Consider the following 18,633-nt stretch of genomic DNA (forward strand, 5'->3'; position numbering starts at 1 on the left):
GAAACCGACAACCTTCATTCGGGTCAAAATTGCTAAGATAAAAACATGCAAAATTATCAGACTATGATAAGATAATCCAAACGGGTGCATAGTGTGAGAAAAATTGAGAAAAATAATAATTAAATATACGTATCTTTATTTTTTAATATATCCTAGTTTTCACACATAAGTTATTTTGATTCACAGTTATTCCGCGGTTCGTTTAGGGTGCACTATAGTCATAACGAGTTGAATTGGGTTTTCTGCTGTATCGAACTGGGTTGTCTGCTGAAGCTGTATTGGGCGGGATGTTGTACGCGCAACGTTAACCTTTGGTGTACTAGTCCACACACTAGACTTTATATCCCGAAAATCGTCCTGCAACTCCTTCATGAGATATTCGAAGCGTTCCATTCGGTCCATGCACACCTGAAAGGCTCGTCGTTCATCTTGATCTGATACCCGCTCCATGGCTTCGTTTCGGTTCTTCAGCTTCTTAAACTCTGCGAGCAAACGATTGTACTGGTCTCTGGTCACGTAGGGATCCTGATCGTCATTTCGACCGATTGCCGGAGGGACGATCGTCTCCGGAGTTTGACTTTCTTCGACACTGTAACCGTCCATTTCTGGCCGATTTCGTACCGAGCGGTTGTCACTTAAATAAATTTCGGCACAATAGCGGGCTAATCTTTCGATTCGACCGTAAACAATTATCAAACCATTACTTTGGTTATCAGCGACCGATTGCTGCCACACAATAGGTGCAACAGCTCAATGGCGTGTGTTTGGTGCCGAACGTAAATGATACGTGAGACAGAAAATGTTTACGACTGATACTGATACAATCTAATTTTAAACGTTCCCTTCGTGGTGCCATCCAAAACAGCAACTGGTTTCGTGCGGTTTTTAATCTTCCATAAACAGGTGATAATTTGATTACGCCAGTCTATTTGAGCCAATGCCTCATGATCATGATGATCATCGTTAGAGTGTTCGCATCAACATATAAAAGATCCAGCTGGATAAAGAAATAATAGAAAAAAAACAACAGTTTACACACATTATTTCTAGTGACCGAGCACGTTCGGTCCATTTATTTGACACTATTTTACTAGTTCGTTAAATTTGTTAAAGAACTTTTACCGTTAGCGCCAAAAGTAATCGATACGTACATAAAACAAGCCTTAGTATTCTATTATCTTATTTCTTAGTATTGATCAACAATGTTAAAAATACGATTTATATTATCTTTAATGCTGACGATTGCTATTGCTGTTCAGTTGCAGAATGGGATGTAAGTTGATAATGTTATTTCTGTTTACAGCAATGTTGTTGAGGAAAGACAATTTGTTTCGACAGCAGCGCTGAGTTATCTACAGTGAGTTAATGGGCTTTGCTTTGGGTTGTACACAGCTTCATGATATAGTTTTAAGCATGTGGATCTTCTGCCAGCAGAAACATAATCCGTAAAGGCTGAATGGTTCGTTGTGCGACCATTGTTTGTAACGAGACCATGTTGGATTCGCATGATTAGTAGTAGTGTCCTTTGTTTAAGTTAATAAATCATTTGAATATTTTTAACATACGATATGAATAGCTGCGGTACAAATACTACAGCATTATAAATTCCATTACTTAAAGATCGTGGAACGGGATTCCAACGTTGAGTGTATAGTAACATTCTTCATTTCTCTAATGCTACGCTTCTATTGCCATCGGCGGGAGATTGAAAGTTGTCATAAAATAGTACAACATCTGCAAGAAGTGTAACTTTTGGACTTTGATTTAAACTTTCAAAGTACACAACATTGAAACCGGTTTGTTATGCTGGCTGTTGGTAATAAAAATTCGTATCAATATGCTTTGCATCCGTACTACATTTTATCGAAAAAAAACATATTTACCGGCTGCTTAGCAAACTTTAAGTTTGTTTTTTAATTCAATAACCACAAGTTGTTTGCCCTTTAAAAAATTCTTATTCGTTTTTTCTCATCACAAGTAGGAGCATATTTAACAAAGCGACACCAATTCACCTGGTAAGATGCATTTCAGCTTACTTACTGCACATACTTGCACTGATTTGTAATCTAATGATATCGAATTATTTGGATCTTTGAGATGGTTTCTGTTTTTTGTTAATTTAACACTGCAATAGGGACATCCTTGTATCCTTGTACCAAACAGTACAGCACATAGAAGCCCAGAATGGTTCTCACATTAGCACAGTTTTTTTTACATATAAAACAGTTCCATCGAATCTCATTTTTTCGATTAGTCTGTTAGCATGTTCAGCGCTATTAGAAAATATATTCAGTTCTGGTTTAGTGTTCATTAATATTACACATGCATTTCGGCAAATTGTAAGTTATTTTAAATACCGCTATCACTACTTTTCACCATCACCATTACTAATACGGAAGGTTGTTCGAGTAGTGTAAATCTGTGCAAGAATTTTGTATGCTCAGGGAGGACACAACAATGAAAACAATATACTAAGCTTTCTTTCATTTTCAAGCGACACAGATTTAACGTAAGATGGCAGCGTGTCGTTGTGTAAAGTTATTGTTTTTTCTCTTTTTATTGCCTTCCAAAGAAAAAAACTCATTCCTTAGACATACGGTGAAAAATAAATTGGCGTTTCGCTTATATGTAATCTAGGACCCCACACATTTCTTTAAAGCACAGCTGCCTTTTAGGTGACAAACCTCCCCAGCGGCACGGGAGGGACCCCAAAGGAGGTTTTAAGGATCGTGAGAAGGAAGGAAAATGGAAGGATGAAGGACTTGTGGAAGGGAGACACTCAAGACACTGCGAAAAACGGTTCCGTAACCGTTAGTGCCGTTTCCGTTCCCTTTTACTATAGTTTGCTTAGTTTATTGTTTTGTTTCTTTATCGGACAGTTTTGAATCCGCCTCCGAGTAGCTCAAGTACACCAAACTATCACCCAGCACCAGCTCCACCAGTGCACGCCTGGGAATCCGGGCCGCACTTGGGACTCTATCCTCCTACAACTTATAGGCGCTGGCATTAAACAAATGTATACACTCACACAGGTCTATGTTTTGTATGATCTTACTAATTACTAATTCCCTTTTGTATTACTTTAGCTCATTCGCACTAGTACACCCCTCTATCCGTTCCTGATAGTTTTCTTTTCCGTTTGTTTTCTGCCTCCGATTTGCCTTTCGCGTTTTACTCCGCGTCCACATTTTCTTCTTTTCTGTACACTCTGTTTTGTCTTCATGTTTTTTTCTGTTTCATTTTCTTTTATATCAAAATATCATCACTATGTAAACACCGACTAAGCGTTTCTTTTACTCACTTTAAAAAGGACCAGTAGGTAAAAAGAATCGAACAGCTATCTATTATATCCGAAAACATACTGGAACTAAGCGAAACCAGCAGAACAGATGCACCATTGATTTTTGTTTCTAGGTTATTTGTGTGTGTGTGTGTGTTTTTTTTTGTTTACCGGGGGATGGTGCCGAGTGACTAAACCCGGTCACAGTGCGCACCGTCCACCGTCGTGTGGATGGTGCGGGAAGCCGGGAGCACGCAGCTCGCACACAGTTTGCAGCAAAGGAATGGGATGGGTGATCGATGGCGATCGTCCATTGCGTAGCACTCGCCGTCGCCGTTGATGGTGGTGGTGGTGTTGGCCGCAGGATCAGGGGACCTCACATCGGGAGTTTTACAATAAATTAATCTTTAATTATAACAACAGAACGCTTGTTATCCGCTATTATTGAACAGTGCGCGTAGTTGTGGTGGACCGCTGCGTCAGCTCGATTTCGGCCGGCACATCGCCTCGCACGTAGTAGTCCGCCGCCTTATTGCCTGTTCCGTTGCCCACCAGTGTCGTGCCATTGCTGACGGTTCCATTGCCACTGGTGATGCTGCCATTGGTGGTACCGTTGGCTGCGAGATGGCCTCCTCCGTTCTGCTTCTGCAGAAGTAGCTCTGCCGCCCGCTTTCTGGCCGCGTCTCGCTTCAGCTACATGTCGAGAAAGACAGAATGTGTGTTCGTTAGAAAGAGTGAAAAAATATACGTTAGATACTTGAAAACGGGGAAGCGATAAGGATGTGATTCGCGTTGCCCAAAACGGTGCGTCTCACCAAATGTTACCAAACAATTTTTATGACGCCTTTTTCCTTTTGCTAAGGTGTTTGTTTCGACAGTAAAGTAAAGTTAGCACCCTAATGGCGAAATTGCCAAACGCAGTCCGCGCAAAAAAAAGATGCTGCAGCAAACTGTGGCCGGCAGGGAGAGCAACACACCCCGTCAAGAAACGAAATTCGAAGACAGACGTATGAAAACTGGTTTCGCCACACCGCCACTTGGCCAGTGTTTTCTGGCCCAGCCCCATCCAAACGAGCGAATGCATCACATTCGCCAACGGCGGATCTAATTCCCTGTGGGTCGATTGATCCGGCAGGCTTTTTGTTCAGCGCTGTGCTGTCGGTACCGAAAATTCGGCGGTGATGGTGAATTAGTGAAAGTGATTACCGGTGCTGAATATACCGATTATACAACGATTCGGAGCGACAGCGATCCACACATGTGCTGCCCTACTGGTTAGCACCAATGTAATAGTTTGTGAAAAGAGCCTCCGTTCGATCACGACCAAGGCAAACGATCACGATCATCTTGAATTATTCCATAAGCGTTATGTTTGGAAGGTTAATAGGGCTTAGGTTGCTCCTATGTCGATCAGTTCCCCCACTACCCACTCGATGGTCGCACTACGTACCTTCTGGGCTTTGTATGTGCTCTGGTAGAATTCGTTGAATAGGAAGAAGAACATCACAGCGTGCATACCGATCCACCAGACGAAAGCTTTCGGATAGTTGCAATCGATGAACAACAGTTGGAAAGCGTGTACCATGATCAGAACGAATTGAACCTGCAAAAAGGTGGTACGTTAGTAAATTGTCGCCTAGAGCGTAAGTCGTCGCCGGCCACCTCAGCCAACCTACCATCTGAAGGGCGGTAAGGTACTTCTTCCACCACAGGTACTTCTGGAATTGCGGTCCGAGGGCAGTAAACAAGTAGTAAGTATACATAACTATGTGTACGAACGTGTTCAAAAGGCCGAAGAATGTGCTGTGACCACCTGTAGAGGGGGAAAAAAGGAATAAAAACAATAAACAATGGCGAATGCGCATCGGAATGCATCGATTAGAGGCGAAGGTCCCTTCGGGTGATAATATGTCGCCGTGGCCGTCATCATGCGCCCCCCTTCTTACCTGGAGTGAACTTAACACCGAACCACACCGACATTGGCATACATCCGTGGTGAATGACGTGCAATGTAGACACTTGACTACTCTTTTTGCGCAGCACAAAGAAGAACTGTGGAAGAAACAAAATGTCACCCAAGATCAGTAACGCAACGATGGTCCAACCACAACCGGGTCCTGGGGAACCCTCTAAAAGGTACATTGCACTCGACACAGCGGGGCGCCGTGTGAACTCTAACCCCATTTACTTGTCAGCCCCGTTCAAGTGCACCAACGTCAAATTCGAATCGGTCGCCCCGCGATCCTCGATGGTTCTCGGTCCCGTATCGGCTGGTTGGCAGCCTTCGAGCTACCGCTGTGATTTTCTAGAACGCGTGTCACCACTTGTCGTGCACCCCTGCGACACGGGCAACGAGTCGAAGCGACCGAAAAACAACGTAGAAGGGAAACACGTTATGAACGACATTCCATGGCAGACGAGTTCGACGCCGATGTTTCACGGCCACCGCACGGTTCGGTGTCTGTACGGCTACAACATAGCAGAGCGGGCCGTTTAATCGGACTCGGACTCCGTGATTTCGAGTGCATGGCACGCATGACGAGACTCGTTGCTGTTGCAAATGCGTTACTTGGTTCTCGATTAACGCTGATAGCCAAGCTGCATCACCACAACTCGGATCACAACGTCCATTTGTAGATGGAGCACGATCGTCAAGCACGATCAAGAGGCGTTTGTTCAACAAATAAAATGTTTGTTTTCAAGTCCGGAACTTGGACAAACTTTGGACTCAAATCCACTCCCAGACCACCGGGGCCCGAATGACCTTTGCCGGGAAGCATGTTCACGGTCCCAACAGATTCGTCGCACTTGTCGTTAACTTTATCGTTAACGGATCGCATAAAACTCTTGTCGTATGGGTTTTCCTTATTCAACCCCAAATCTTCGCGGCTCTCTAACGGAACAGAGCACCGATTGGCTTTCTGTGCCTACACTATAAAGAGAGCCAAAAAGTGAGGATTCACACAGACTGCACACACACGGATGATCATCGCGTTTCATGAACGACCCGGAGAGCCGGATCTAAATTATTTGCGTTCCGGTGATGATTTCTTGTTCAAACTGGTTCCGTTGGGCGTACGCCGCGCGGGGCCAACGGTCGAGAGACACCACGGCGAGGAGAGAGGTTCGAGAGATGAACTTTCTTTGCATACGATGATTTGGGTCGCAGCTGTTGCCAACCGCACGTCGCGATCGTGATCCTTCTGTTCCAGAGCCCGACCGCCCGGTGACACGCAACGGCGGATACAGGTATTTCCCGTTCCGCTTCCTCGGACTACGCCAGGTGTGCCATTTATCGATTGAGAAAGCAACAAGAACGTGGGCGCTGGTATTGCATCACCATCGGGTTGACCCATCGAGGTAGGATATTTGGGGGCGAAGAGAGAATATTCTGTTTTTACCCTTTAGGCATCCCCGCCGGGTCAGGTGATCATCGCTTGTTGTTTGTTCGCATGAAGCATCGAAACAAATTACGCCTCACGGATGACAAGGCACCGAGAATAGGTTCATTGATCTTGTTCGTTAGAGTCTTCTCAAACTTTGGACTTTGGACCTAGCCTCACATTGGAAGAGCAGCATCATCATCACGCAGCACGCAGGCTTCGGGTAGCTTCCAGAACAGGAAGTGGCGCACGGAGCACAAAAGTTTATTTGAAAGTCAAACACTATCCGCAAATTTGTAGTACGTCAAATAGAACCTGCACTGCACCAACCGGAGGCACCTCTCTTGAGTGTCCCATCCCGCGCTTCGGTACTTCGGTAGGTAGGCTCAAAGCTTTCATCTCGAGTCACGATGATTGTTCAAATCTTCGCCAATCTGTGCGCGCCTCTCTCGAGAGGCCTCGACTGAGGGGGGACTCGACTGTTGGTTTTGCCGGACGGACCTTCGAAGTTTGTTTTTCTACTGGTCAATTAGAAACAACAAATTACTCCAAAAGAGGACTTCCCACTAAACAAGCCAATCATTGTGTCCACCGCCGCGTGTGTCTGTGTGGATTCGATGCGGTGGCACAAGCAAATTAGTAGAAAAAAAGCCAATTTATTGCTTCGGCTTCTCATCATCTCAGGTTCAAGTTTGCAGAGCGTGTGTCCGGACTGAACACTGGGCTCGGGAGCGATTAAAAGAGCGAAGAACATCGACACACTGAAGCAGGAACAGAATGATGCCGATTGTCGTCAATGTTTGAGTTTTTTTTTCGACTGGCGGGTTGGGCTCGTAAACAGGGATTTTAATGTCTTCGTTGGGAGTTTATTATGGCAAACGGAGCCGCAATACGTCTCTTGAGCTTTTAACCGATTCGATTGAGCTGAATACCGTCGAGGTCGAGGTCGGGGAGCTGTGATTCAATTCGTTGGTGCCTGAAATGTAGAGACCAGAGAAACCCATAAAATTGACTTACCGTGTCAAAGAACTCGGTGAACTTAGAGAAGTAATACCACCAGCAGGCATGCACCATCTACGCACGCAAGGTGATCGATTTCCCAGTTGTACGCCAATCCGGTTCCGAAACGGTCGCATAAAGACGGGAGAAAACAGTGGATTAGCGAACGGTCGGGCTTTCGGCGGCACGGACATGCACATACAGAAGGATACACGGGTGCTTCAGGTTAAGAGAGGAGATCGAATTTGGCACCAAACGCGATACATATCGAAACGAAGGCTAACGCAGGGGATGATTTGTGAATGCTTTGGGATGGATACGAATGGGGGAGCCGCTGTGGGAGCTCATGCAAGACTGGAAGACTGGATTCCAGTTGGCTTACGGGTGGTAGCGGATGCCAGAAAAGGTATTAAGAACATGTAGGGGCCGCGGGATCGTGATAGAGGGCGACGAACATGCAGCGAGATGAGTTGTCTACGAAAGGGCTGAATCGAAGTGATGGAGGACACGGATTTGGTTAAAACTAACGAACCTGATCAAGGGGTTTCAATATATAATAATGATGAAATGTGTGATAAAATGTACCATTGTACGTTACGCCTAATAGTTAGTGTGGGGAAAAGGAACTGAAGCGTGTTTTAGTGACACCGTGTTAGTTTACAGTACAAGGTTAGTATACGAGGGGTGCGATAACTGTTTTTCCCCGACAAGCGACCAAGTGCGTGTTATGCGAATCGAATCAACTGGGAGCAGCACGGCCGAGTCTCGGGCGTTGTTGCCGTGTTGCGAAACCTACCCTCAGCGTTTTGGGGTGGTTACTATAGTCGACTGGCTGACATCGGAAGTTATAATGTCCCGTCAGCCAACCCGATACACCAATCTGTAAAATTATAAAAGGGTCCACCGGTTAGTTGGTTCCGTATGCCGGAGTGCTGCCGATGGGCGGCACCGTTTGCACTCTTCTGTGTACGTTCGATGTGTTGTGGATTCGTCTCTTGTGTTCGTGTGTCTTGCACTTTCTGCCCGTGTTGCGGCAAAGCAAAGTGGTTCAGTCTGTCGGTTGCTAATCCTAGCACACTCGTAAATCAGTCAATCAGTTCAGAAGTGTTCGATAGAAGTGTCGTTAATATCCTTCAGATTATTGGCTTAGCTTCGGTGGATGTTGCCTCTTGTTTGAGGGGTTTTTCTCCACCGCCATTCTCCAGCTTAATCTAGGTTCTCGCATCTGCAGACCATAGAATCGCGTTTATAACACACACTCAGCACACACACACACACAACAACAACAAAACGGCACGCGGCACACACCAGGCACTGCACAAGACCATCCCAAAGCTTTCCCAACGCCGGAAATCGTCCTGGAATTCCCTTTCGGAGAAAGCTTCGGAGGTGTCTAAACAAGGCAGAGAGAAGCTTACATTTGACAAAATTAAGAAAACAACCTTCCTCGTTCTAGCCGTTGTCGTCCGTGCTCACATACAAACCTTCGTTGCCACACAGGGCCTAAGGTATTGGCCGCTGGCAATAAACGTTCCTGTTACTTCTTATCGTATAACCCATCTGCCCACTTTCGTCCGCCAAAGGGCTAGCTTTTTGCTAGGATTCACACTTGGCGGCGTGCACTACGATACGTCCGCTGCGCGTCGCGTTGCGTGGATGATCGTCCGGGATAACCCGGGGCGTGAGAGTTCCGTCGGTAAGGAACTTTGTTACGGAGAACGGATTGTGTACAGTGAGTGTATACGGTAGCGGCGGCACCGAGGGCCACGGGTCCACTCGAGTCATACGTTTGAGTGGATGTGCCATCCCGCTACGGATGGCACTACGGTATGGCTTACCCCGTCCACCAGCGGCAGAGCTTTGCATTAGAACTGATGAGCTAGGCTTTCTCCGTTTGTACAACTCGCTTAGAACGCGCGGAACAAGTGTCAAGATGGATGCAATGGGGAAAACACTGAATGTCGAATTTCGGGGTGCAAGAGGGGTGGCGACACGCGAACCGGAGCTTGGAGGGCGAAGGGCACTTGACCGGTTAGAGGTTCTCTACAAGTGACGAAAGGGAGAGTCGATCGACAGAAACCGATGGAGTCAACGTGCCGGAGCGGATTGCTGCGGGATTGCCAGGGTTATCATTTTTTTTTCTTCTTTTCGGACGGGCATTCGGGACAGGAAGGGAAAGCACTTACTCTCATCGCTTGTCCGGTAGTGCCGTGATCCACTGGCTGACAACGGAAACTGTACGAGCCCCACCATCCGCCCATTAAACACTGAACCCGGAACCCGGAGGTTTGGCGCGCGATGAAAGTGGCGCGAAGTCACGGAAGAAAGAACAGAACGAAAAACAAAAAAAACAAAGGTTTGAATTAAAGCAACATGCAGTGGTGCAGGTGGCGGCGGCGTGAGGCCATGAGTGGGATCGCGTCCTTCGCGGGTTCCTTTCACTTTTCGGCCCCTTCCCGGACGCGGAAGAGGGTTCGTTGGCTCCGATCGCCGTTTCTGGATCCGTTTGGCAGCTTCTTGAAGAGGACGTCGGTGGGAGCAAGGTCACAGTAAAGTATATTTAGTAGCAGTGAAAGGACGGGGACGTCCAAAGCCGCGGGTCATTACCCGCTGTGGCGGTCACTTCCTCTCCCGCGCGTCAGGAAATGGTAAGCGTCCGAATTAAGTCTCATTTAGATAGCGGTTTATGACCTCTACAATGCGTTCCTGGCACGGCCTGGCAAGGAAGTGGCCAACATAAGCCGATAAGCAGCGGAAGGAAAATGGCCGCCAACAACGAAGTGTCCTGCGTGGGGCGAAGTAAGGAAGTTCAAGGTGGGCATGTGCACCGCTCCGCATCGGCGGCCCTGTTTCCGGTTTCGGGGCCAATGACACGCATCGCATGAAGTGCAGCGGACGAGGCCGGCCCCGTGCTAACGGAAACGGAAGGCTACGTCGAAAATTGTTCTAGAGCGCTAGAGAGGGTCGTTCGCAAAGCAGAAAGCGAATCGGCCAAACAGCGGAAAGAGGTTCGTTGCTTGTCTTGGGTGTGTGCAGTCTTTCGTTTTTTTTCCCGTGCGTGAGTCTGAATGCTTTTCAGCATTTTTGGGTCCGGTCATAATGCTTCCCATCGGTTCGTTCGTTCGTTCGTTCGTTTTTTTCTTTTTTGTCTTGGAAGGGACGAAGCGTCGGTCCACGGTTAACTGTACCTCATAGAACAGCCAGGCACTGAATACCACTTGAACGAAGTTGTACACTATAAGGGTGTTTTTGAGCTGGAAAGGTTTGCGATTTTCCATGAGCCTTGGGCCGAGGACCTGAAACGTAGAAGAAAAACAAACGGAATCATTATCATTATTATTCACACGCACACACATGTCAGAGCGAGTTCATGGCACTCAGATGCTGGGTCGTTTCAAGAAGCAGTAATATGAGGGCGCTTGCCACGCACTGCCTGATGTTTAGTGAGATCATTATTAACCGATCGTACTCGTGATAGGGCCCGCTTAATCTGCTACGGTTTAGAGTGCCAAGTGTCAAGAGTGCCGCCCCTCAATCCGTACAATCATTAAAACATATTGCACCTGCCCCGCCGCCGCCCGATGCTGGCCCGGATTGGATGCAATTAAATAGTAATTACCAGTGGCAACCGTTAAACCGCGGGTTCTAGCTGCACCCTGTGCCACCCCGCCGCACGGACAATGGTGGTTGTTGCGATCAAGCAACTCGACCGGCCCAAAACATTCCCACCGATCGCCAACGCTGCGATACCACCACCTTGCGCCGCTGCGATAGCACACGATCCACCGTCGGCTGTCACCCTGGCCAAAGAAACGGCAGCCGCACCAGCAGCAGCAGCAGAAAATCCGGTCCGGTTAAGGTCAGGTGGTGTTAGATAATCTAACCTTAACCGAGTTTGTGTTTTACCGTGCTTTCGCCACCGAGTCGAGCCCCGCTGCGGCTGCCGGAGAGGGGGCCCAACCATAACTAAACGGACCGTCGGAGTGCTGTGGTGCCAGCCAGCATACCGTTGGTCGGCCTTTAGCGTTTCACTTTCAAATGCACGGCCGCAAAGCGAGCCGTAGTGTGCTTTTTTGTTTTACGCCTTATCACTCACATATGTGCGCCGGGTGCTGCCAGGCGGCCCCCGAACTGACCGACCCAAGCCCGGGGGGGAGGGCCACCACGGCCGGCAAGTAGGCCGCGGCACGCGTGAAGGTCGAATTTTCATTCGCGCAACGCGGCGCGCGTCTCGCTGGCCATTTCAATGAGTCCGACGGTGAAATTCCACCCCGAAATTGCCGGCTACACTTGACGAATTATGCATTCGTACCCCCGCGCCCCCCGGGTGTTACGCAACCACCGATTGGTACCACATTTTCGGTCGGTCCGAATTTTCTTCGCGGCCCCCCCCGGGGCGAAAGTGAAGACGAGTTCGGAGAAAAATCGACCCCATTACGCGATCGTAACAACCAAACAAAAAAATTCGCTCTCTTCATCAATTGAGCCACAGCTGGCTACCGGGGGTTTCAGCAACTCCCGGCCCCGGCTCGTCGCTGGGTTGGTACATTGCCTCATTACCGGCAGTGCTGCGCTGCCACCGATCGATGGAGGATCGACCACTTTCGACAGACTGCGCGAGAGCCTGTGACCTGCCGCCCATCACAGGCAGGCCACAAATCAGTAGTGGCCTACTCGTCGTCGCTGCCAGCCATCACTGAATGGTGCCGAAGAGCCCATCTCCGATCGGTCGGTCGGTCGGTTTCGTTATTGGGGTGATATTTTTATTTCCATTTTTTCCATGCTGCCGTTATGCGTCTTCGCAGCGATTTTCCATTTCGAAAAGACCACCATTAGCCCCGTGCGTGAGTGAGGCACTGGTTGAGAAACAGACGCGATGCGCCCGAAGATGCAAAGTTGGCGGTCAGCAGCCGCAGCTGCAGGGTTACACAGGGTTTAGAAATGGAAACGATCAACAACAACGGACAAAAAAAACACGAACCGATTCGACACAAACCTGTTATTAGTGCTCCCGGGCAGAGCGAGAGAGGGGTGACCGCCTGGCGGTCGGTTGGGTGGAGATGGTTGTCGGTTGCCTTGAAATTTATCAAATACCATAGAAGAAGAAGGAAAAAAAAACAACTCTATCGACAACCTTACGAACTAAAACAAAAACCGCCGCTCCGTGTGTGGTGACAAAAAAAAATGGAAACGAAATCCAAATCACACACACACCTCGCACGCGTGACACGCAATGTCGCCTTCGCTGGTGTTAAAAAGACCAATAAGAAAAAAACACAAACCCACTCCGGCTGGCCGCCAGCCGTTTGAATGTGGCTCTCAATGTGTGGAAATCGGAAACGCTGGCGAAACGACACAGATTCCGTGGCTCACTAATTAAGAGCCCGCACCCAGAAGGATACCCGGACGGATACGTGGTTGGTGTTCCTGGCAAGGTTGAAGCGGAGAGAGACTCTAGCGTCCCAACTGTTGCAGCGCGACGTACTACTCACTTTGACTAAGTACACGTATCCTAAACATAGCGCTAGCGTGGGGAGCGGTGACGACATCAGGGGCCAATCTTTCGTCCGGCTATCTGTAATGGTATCGGGAGAGAAAGGGGGAAATGTAAATTAATCAACGGGCAAAAACGGGCACAAAACAGAGAATCAGTACTAATTGTTGCGTTATGTTAATACCACAAATCCGATGCTAATTGGACACGGATGAGTAACGGATAATTTAATTGAAGCACTTTGTGCTCTAATATTTTGTCCAATTACCGCCTGGTTTTCACAATAAAATATGAACCAAGTTCTGATGGTCCGCAGCACCTGTACTCAGATCGATTGGTAAACAACGGCGGACACGGAACCGCGATTGTTTTCCATCCTCCAGCCCGGGGGTAGTAATTTATAGCACTTTTGCGTCACCCGTCACTCCGCCATCGACGTCCTTCGCGTGTAGTGTAATTAGGAGCGGAACAAATTGACAGTCAATTATTGTGGACCGTGGACAACACTCTTGACGAGCCACCGGGCCAGCAGCACGCGTGAAGGATGCGTGCGTAATGAGCGGTCTGGCGTGGGAAACGGGCGTAATGATGTTAGGATACTTCGGGTTCGTTCGAGGAGTGGCCAAAGTCCGTACCGGTTGTGGTGCGCGACACACGGCAGAAGCAAGCGGAAACACAGTGACACAGTGTTGTGCTGGCCGAAAAAAGAGAAAATGAGGTGCTAAATGGAAGCATAAACATGGATGATGAATGCGACCGAATGCGCGTTGGTTTCGCCCGGTTCATTATTCAATAGACGTCTCCCGGACGGAACGGAACACCTTCACCAGGTTGATAAGCTGTTGCGTGAAGAGAGCTCTTTGGGCATCATCGGGTTGACACAGCGGGCGGTTTAGTTTCGCAGACGATGCTCGATGCTGTCACCGACTCATGTTTATGTCAGGTCACTGCTGCTACCAATCCAGCTATGCTTTCGTGGGATCCGTATGTCTCACGTATGATCACCAGTTTTTGCGCACAAACACATTGATAAGATTCATTTAATGTTTCTATTAACACTGCGCTGCTACCGCCTTCCAAACCCAACCACACGAGCGCGGTCAGGGCCCGTCAACACGCCTTGGTGGGTATCATTGAGGAAATAAATTCCATCGTCAATCGTGCGTCAATGCGAGATGCTGATCGAGGTAATGGAAGCCGAGTCATTACTTGGCAGCGACGTACCAGCGAGATGTGCATAATCTGAGGCCGCGGAATGCTGGTTCGCGCGGCGATCGACACCATCACCGCCTAGACTGCAATGTCACGCGGTACTTTTCCACTTCACTGCCCCTCCGGTTGGCCTGACGACGCCAATCCGAGACGCGTTGATGCGGTGGAACTTGTTGTTATTCCGCTAAATAGGCGCACGATATTAACAAGGAAAAAAACCGCCACAACCCACTAACAAGCTAGGTCGTGTGATTCACGGTCCGTGCTGACGTCGGCTACCATGCGCCTCCATCGCCCACAGCCAGCCAGCCGCGACTAACCTCGATCGTAGTACATTCAAATTCCGCTCCAAAATGGCGCAAGTGTGTTGTTTGGCCTCGGGGCCATACAACCCCGTTACGGGCTACTCGAACACCTTCCAATTAACCGATGGCACCACGCCCGGGGGTCCGTTATAATCGGTGCTGTTCGGGGTTCCGACTTGACTAGAGGTTACCAAGGTTAATGCACCGCATCGCGGCGACGGTAATCGGTCGGCTACCGATCGGGGTGACCCGATATGGAAAACGGGTTGCACACTGGCCGGGCTCGAAACCGGAAGCTGCTTAGACACGCCGCTGCTCGGGGTGCCGGTTCGTGTGCCGGTTTGTGTTCCGCTTCCACAAGAACACTTCTGCGGCCGGTCGGTGGCACAGGAATTAAAATACGCAACGCATCTGCAATTGCACCGCGTCAATGCATATTCAACCGAACCGGTTCCGTTCCGTCGGGGGCGACACTTTATCGCACCGTTTCGCAGAACGCGCACCGAATGTCGGCGGCGGCGGCATTAATATTCTGAGCCAATCAGCGCGCCCAGTTGCAGTCGCGAAAGTGGAATGACCAGCGGTGACCGTTCCCGAGGCAAAAAAGTAAAAATATTCCACCATCAACAGGTTGACAAAGCTTTCTCGCAATCGGCTGTAAACTGGGGCCTATACCGTGGCTAATCATATTCGTGGTCATTCGTGGTCAAAGGTGCAACTAATCAATGGCGCCCTGATTCTGGTTCTCACTCTTAGCCCTCATATCAATATGGAATGAATATTTCGTCCGCAGGAGGATCTGAAGCGTTCTGCAACCTGCGTTCTGCTGTGGTGTCTGCGCACCTTTAACGTGTCTGTGCTAATTACACTAATAACGTGGCGTGTGGCGAGACCTCATTCTTAAACGAAGAGCATAATCAGTTATGTCGTTCTGGCGGCGGCCGACGCTTACCTCCGAATTTTTCCATGTAGTGATGCATACTGTCAATGTATTTCATAATTAAGGCCATTCTGTGCGGTGGTAGCGGTGTGTGCGGTACGATGTGTCACGATAGACGCGGTTGCGACGCTCGCTGGTGGGTGACCGGCCGCCGGCAGTGGTGTTGCTCGGGTTGCGCAGGGTTGGGGACGGCCGCTTGGCTGTTAAATTGCAAGCTGATGCTGAAACGAAACCGAAAACCAAACATTCATTAAAATTGTGATAATTTGATTATCGAATGTAATCGAAAGCCACTATCCACAAGGGCACTATCGATGACAGGCGATTGGCGAGGATGTGGACACGGAGTCAATTTACCGCACCGCCCGAGAGAGCGTGCCGAGCAACATTGATGCTCATGTCCGACTCGAAAGCGAGCACACAGACACACACCCGGGACGTGTAATTCGATCGAAGCACGGGGCCACACGCGACCAATGACCAACATGAGCGGGCCATCAGGCACGGCACGGACGAGTTCGTCACTGCATCGATTATTAATCGAAAGTCCGCCCTTTTCACACACAGCTCCGCCCGTGTGGCCTCGAACGAGGCACCGAGTCCCTGCGCCACAGGGAACAGGGACGAATGGACGATTTTCACAGTCGCTTCGGTCTCCTGCGTGCGTTTCCATTACTTCCTACATCGAAAGCGTGCTGGGAGCTACGACGACCACAGCCGACCACGGCCAAATGGTCCGTGAAAATGTCAGCAATCATCGCCGCACACCATACCACACCGCACACCCCATTATGGTTCAAATGATCAAAACAGTGCCAATACGGTCGGACGGTCAGATGGTCGCCTCGTTCGCCCCTTACATCGGGAACACTGGGTCGTCCTGTGAGCCGTCCGCCGCTTCTCTATCGATTCCGGGGTGTTCTAGCCCCGAACGCAATACAAACGAGGCACTCGGCGAACCAAAAGGGAAGTGGAAGGCAGTCTGTGGTTCCACCGGGTAAAAAGCTGTTGCTGGCTGGCTGACACACTTTTTACACGCAGCCGCAGGCCTCCCCTCGCTTATCAATTAGGCCACATCGCACCCTCGGAAAACTCGGAATTTCAACATCGCCCGCCGGAAAACGTTCTAGGCTGTGGTGGTGTACCCACCCGGGGGAAGTAACCAATCGAGCGCGCCCCCGTCGTAGTCGGACGGCGCCAGCAAGTCCAGTCCAGAATCTCGGGAGCCGGGCGCCTCTCCCCGGGGCACCCGGGGGGTGTGTATCGTGTTTCACATTATGAGTCGGGCGGGCCCGACGTGCGAAGACACAACTTGAAACACCTCAAAAACACCCATTCTTGGGTTGGGTGTTGTCGTACCCTCAGGCCCCGGGCGGGCTGCCGTTGAAACTCGTTCTGGCACGTGATCTACGATCGGCCACTCGCGTTCCGCTCGTTCGCAATGTTTCGTTGGCCGCCTCCGGCGAAGATCAATCAGCGGGGCTGGCTCTCTTCGACGGCGCTGTACGATCTCGCGGGGTCAGATAAGCGAAAACAGCTGAGTCGAGTCGCTGCCGTCGCCGCTGCAGCCGAGGGCGAACGTATGACATCATCGGCAGAAATCAAGTGCGGCCGCACGTGCACACACTACGGAGCGTTGGGTGCGCCAACACTGGCAGGGTCATCTCCGACGGAATGCTGTAACCGATTGACCTCGGCGGCCTCGGGCGACACTCGGCATACTTCAAATGCTTCAAACACGTTCAACTTGTGTCCGATCGCTTCGCATCTGGCCGGCCCCGGTGCAAAGTGCAGCAATCTGGCCCAAACAGTCTCGACACTGTCACTTGGACTGTGTCCAAGGTTTCGTGAGCGAAATCTTTTTCGTCAACCCCGAAAAAAGCAAACCGTGACGATTCTATATTTATAGTCACACGATTTGCTGCTACGAGCGTACGTTCGTGCGTGCGTGCGTCATCACCATGCCAGGTGACACTCTGAGGGGAGGTCGCTGACATGACAGGGGGCGCCAAGAAACGGTGACGAACATCATCATCACCAGAGGATCGTGACAAACTTTATGCGGAAGACAGTCGGACGGTGTTTCATTGACGACCAACGAGATGACGGCGTGCCAATGGACTCGGCACGAAGAACGCCGAGGTTCATGAATTTGCTGGCCCCGAATGTGCCCTGTTTCGCATGCGAATTGCCTTTGGAAGCTCCGTCCAGGAGCGATGGACGTGCTTCGTGCGCTAAGCACCACATCGGGGAATGGACGCCCAGATTCAGAGAAGTCAAGGTCCGACTCGTGTCCGTTATGTAAAACTGGGGCTGGAGAGATCTCACCCCTAGAGGGACCTTTCGCCAAACCCCGAAACGGACAACGCTACCGGATAATGGATGGATGGTCGAGAGGCAAAGTGCCCGCCCGTGAGGCCCTTTCTAATCATAAGCAACAAGTCCGCTCGACGGGCGCTGCTCTGGTAACACGTGTCTGCCCCTAGATTATCCCGCACCGCTTATCTGCCGCCACTCAGAGTCACACGGCGCCCCCGTAAAATCTGGGGCGTTCATCCCCACGGCCGACAGGTTTATCATATTCGGCACCAAACTTTTCGACCGTACTTTTAGGCGCACCACGGGCCGTATCTGGCAAACATTGCAACACCAAAGCCTTTTATCGTGCCTCCGCCTTCGGTGCAAAGGTAACCGACATACGGAAGCATCATGAACCCCGCAACTGATCAACCGGTGGCCGGGGTTACGCCATGAATCAGCCGAACTGTGGCGAACTGGGAAGCAGAGTCCAGTGATATCGGGGTCCGATATCGGGGTCGGATAACGGCAGCGAAGTGTGTCGAAACCGGCCGAATCCTCCGGGACCCCGGGATGGCTGAATCACACGCCGCCCCGATCGGCCCGCGGTTCTTATCGGTGGTATCTCTAAGCGCGCGCGCGCCGACACACACATTGGCGGCCGTGTCAGTGGGACAGGCCCACCGATCCCGTGGCCTACATCTAGATTCCACCGCGAAGGG

At 49.9% G+C, this 18,633-nt stretch overlaps 1 protein-coding gene across 2 annotated transcripts in view; it reads right to left on the minus strand.

Annotated features, from left to right (window-relative positions):
• Window positions 1-2,533: 2,533 nt before the first annotated feature.
• Window positions 2,534-18,633, minus strand: part of LOC128272229 (elongation of very long chain fatty acids protein AAEL008004) — a 35,413-nt gene continuing 19,313 nt past the window's right edge. The window contains exons 3-11 of one of the 2 annotated variants that reach the window (XM_053009997.1): window positions 15,626-15,834; window positions 13,155-13,237; window positions 10,851-10,958; window positions 8,459-8,542; window positions 7,681-7,737; window positions 5,227-5,332; window positions 4,957-5,093; window positions 4,731-4,883; window positions 2,534-3,973 (exon numbers count right to left, since the gene is read on the minus strand). In XM_053009997.1, coding sequence (XP_052865957.1) covers window positions 3,722-3,973; window positions 4,731-4,883; window positions 4,957-5,093; window positions 5,227-5,332; window positions 7,681-7,737; window positions 8,459-8,542; window positions 10,851-10,958; window positions 13,155-13,237; window positions 15,626-15,683 — 1,038 coding nt within the window. In that variant the 5' untranslated portion in view covers window positions 15,684-15,834 and the 3' untranslated portion in view covers window positions 2,534-3,721. Of the gene's footprint in view, window positions 3,974-4,730; window positions 4,884-4,956; window positions 5,094-5,226; window positions 5,333-7,680; window positions 7,738-8,458; window positions 8,543-9,848; window positions 9,930-10,850; window positions 10,959-13,154; window positions 13,238-15,625; window positions 15,835-18,633 lie in introns of both variants that reach the window. The other variant, XM_053009998.1, reaches the window with a different exon arrangement.

The sequence above is a fragment of the Anopheles cruzii genome, chromosome 3, assembly GCF_943734635.1.
Source record: "Anopheles cruzii chromosome 3, idAnoCruzAS_RS32_06, whole genome shotgun sequence".
In the NCBI taxonomy this organism is placed as follows: domain Eukaryota; kingdom Metazoa; phylum Arthropoda; class Insecta; order Diptera; family Culicidae; genus Anopheles; species Anopheles cruzii.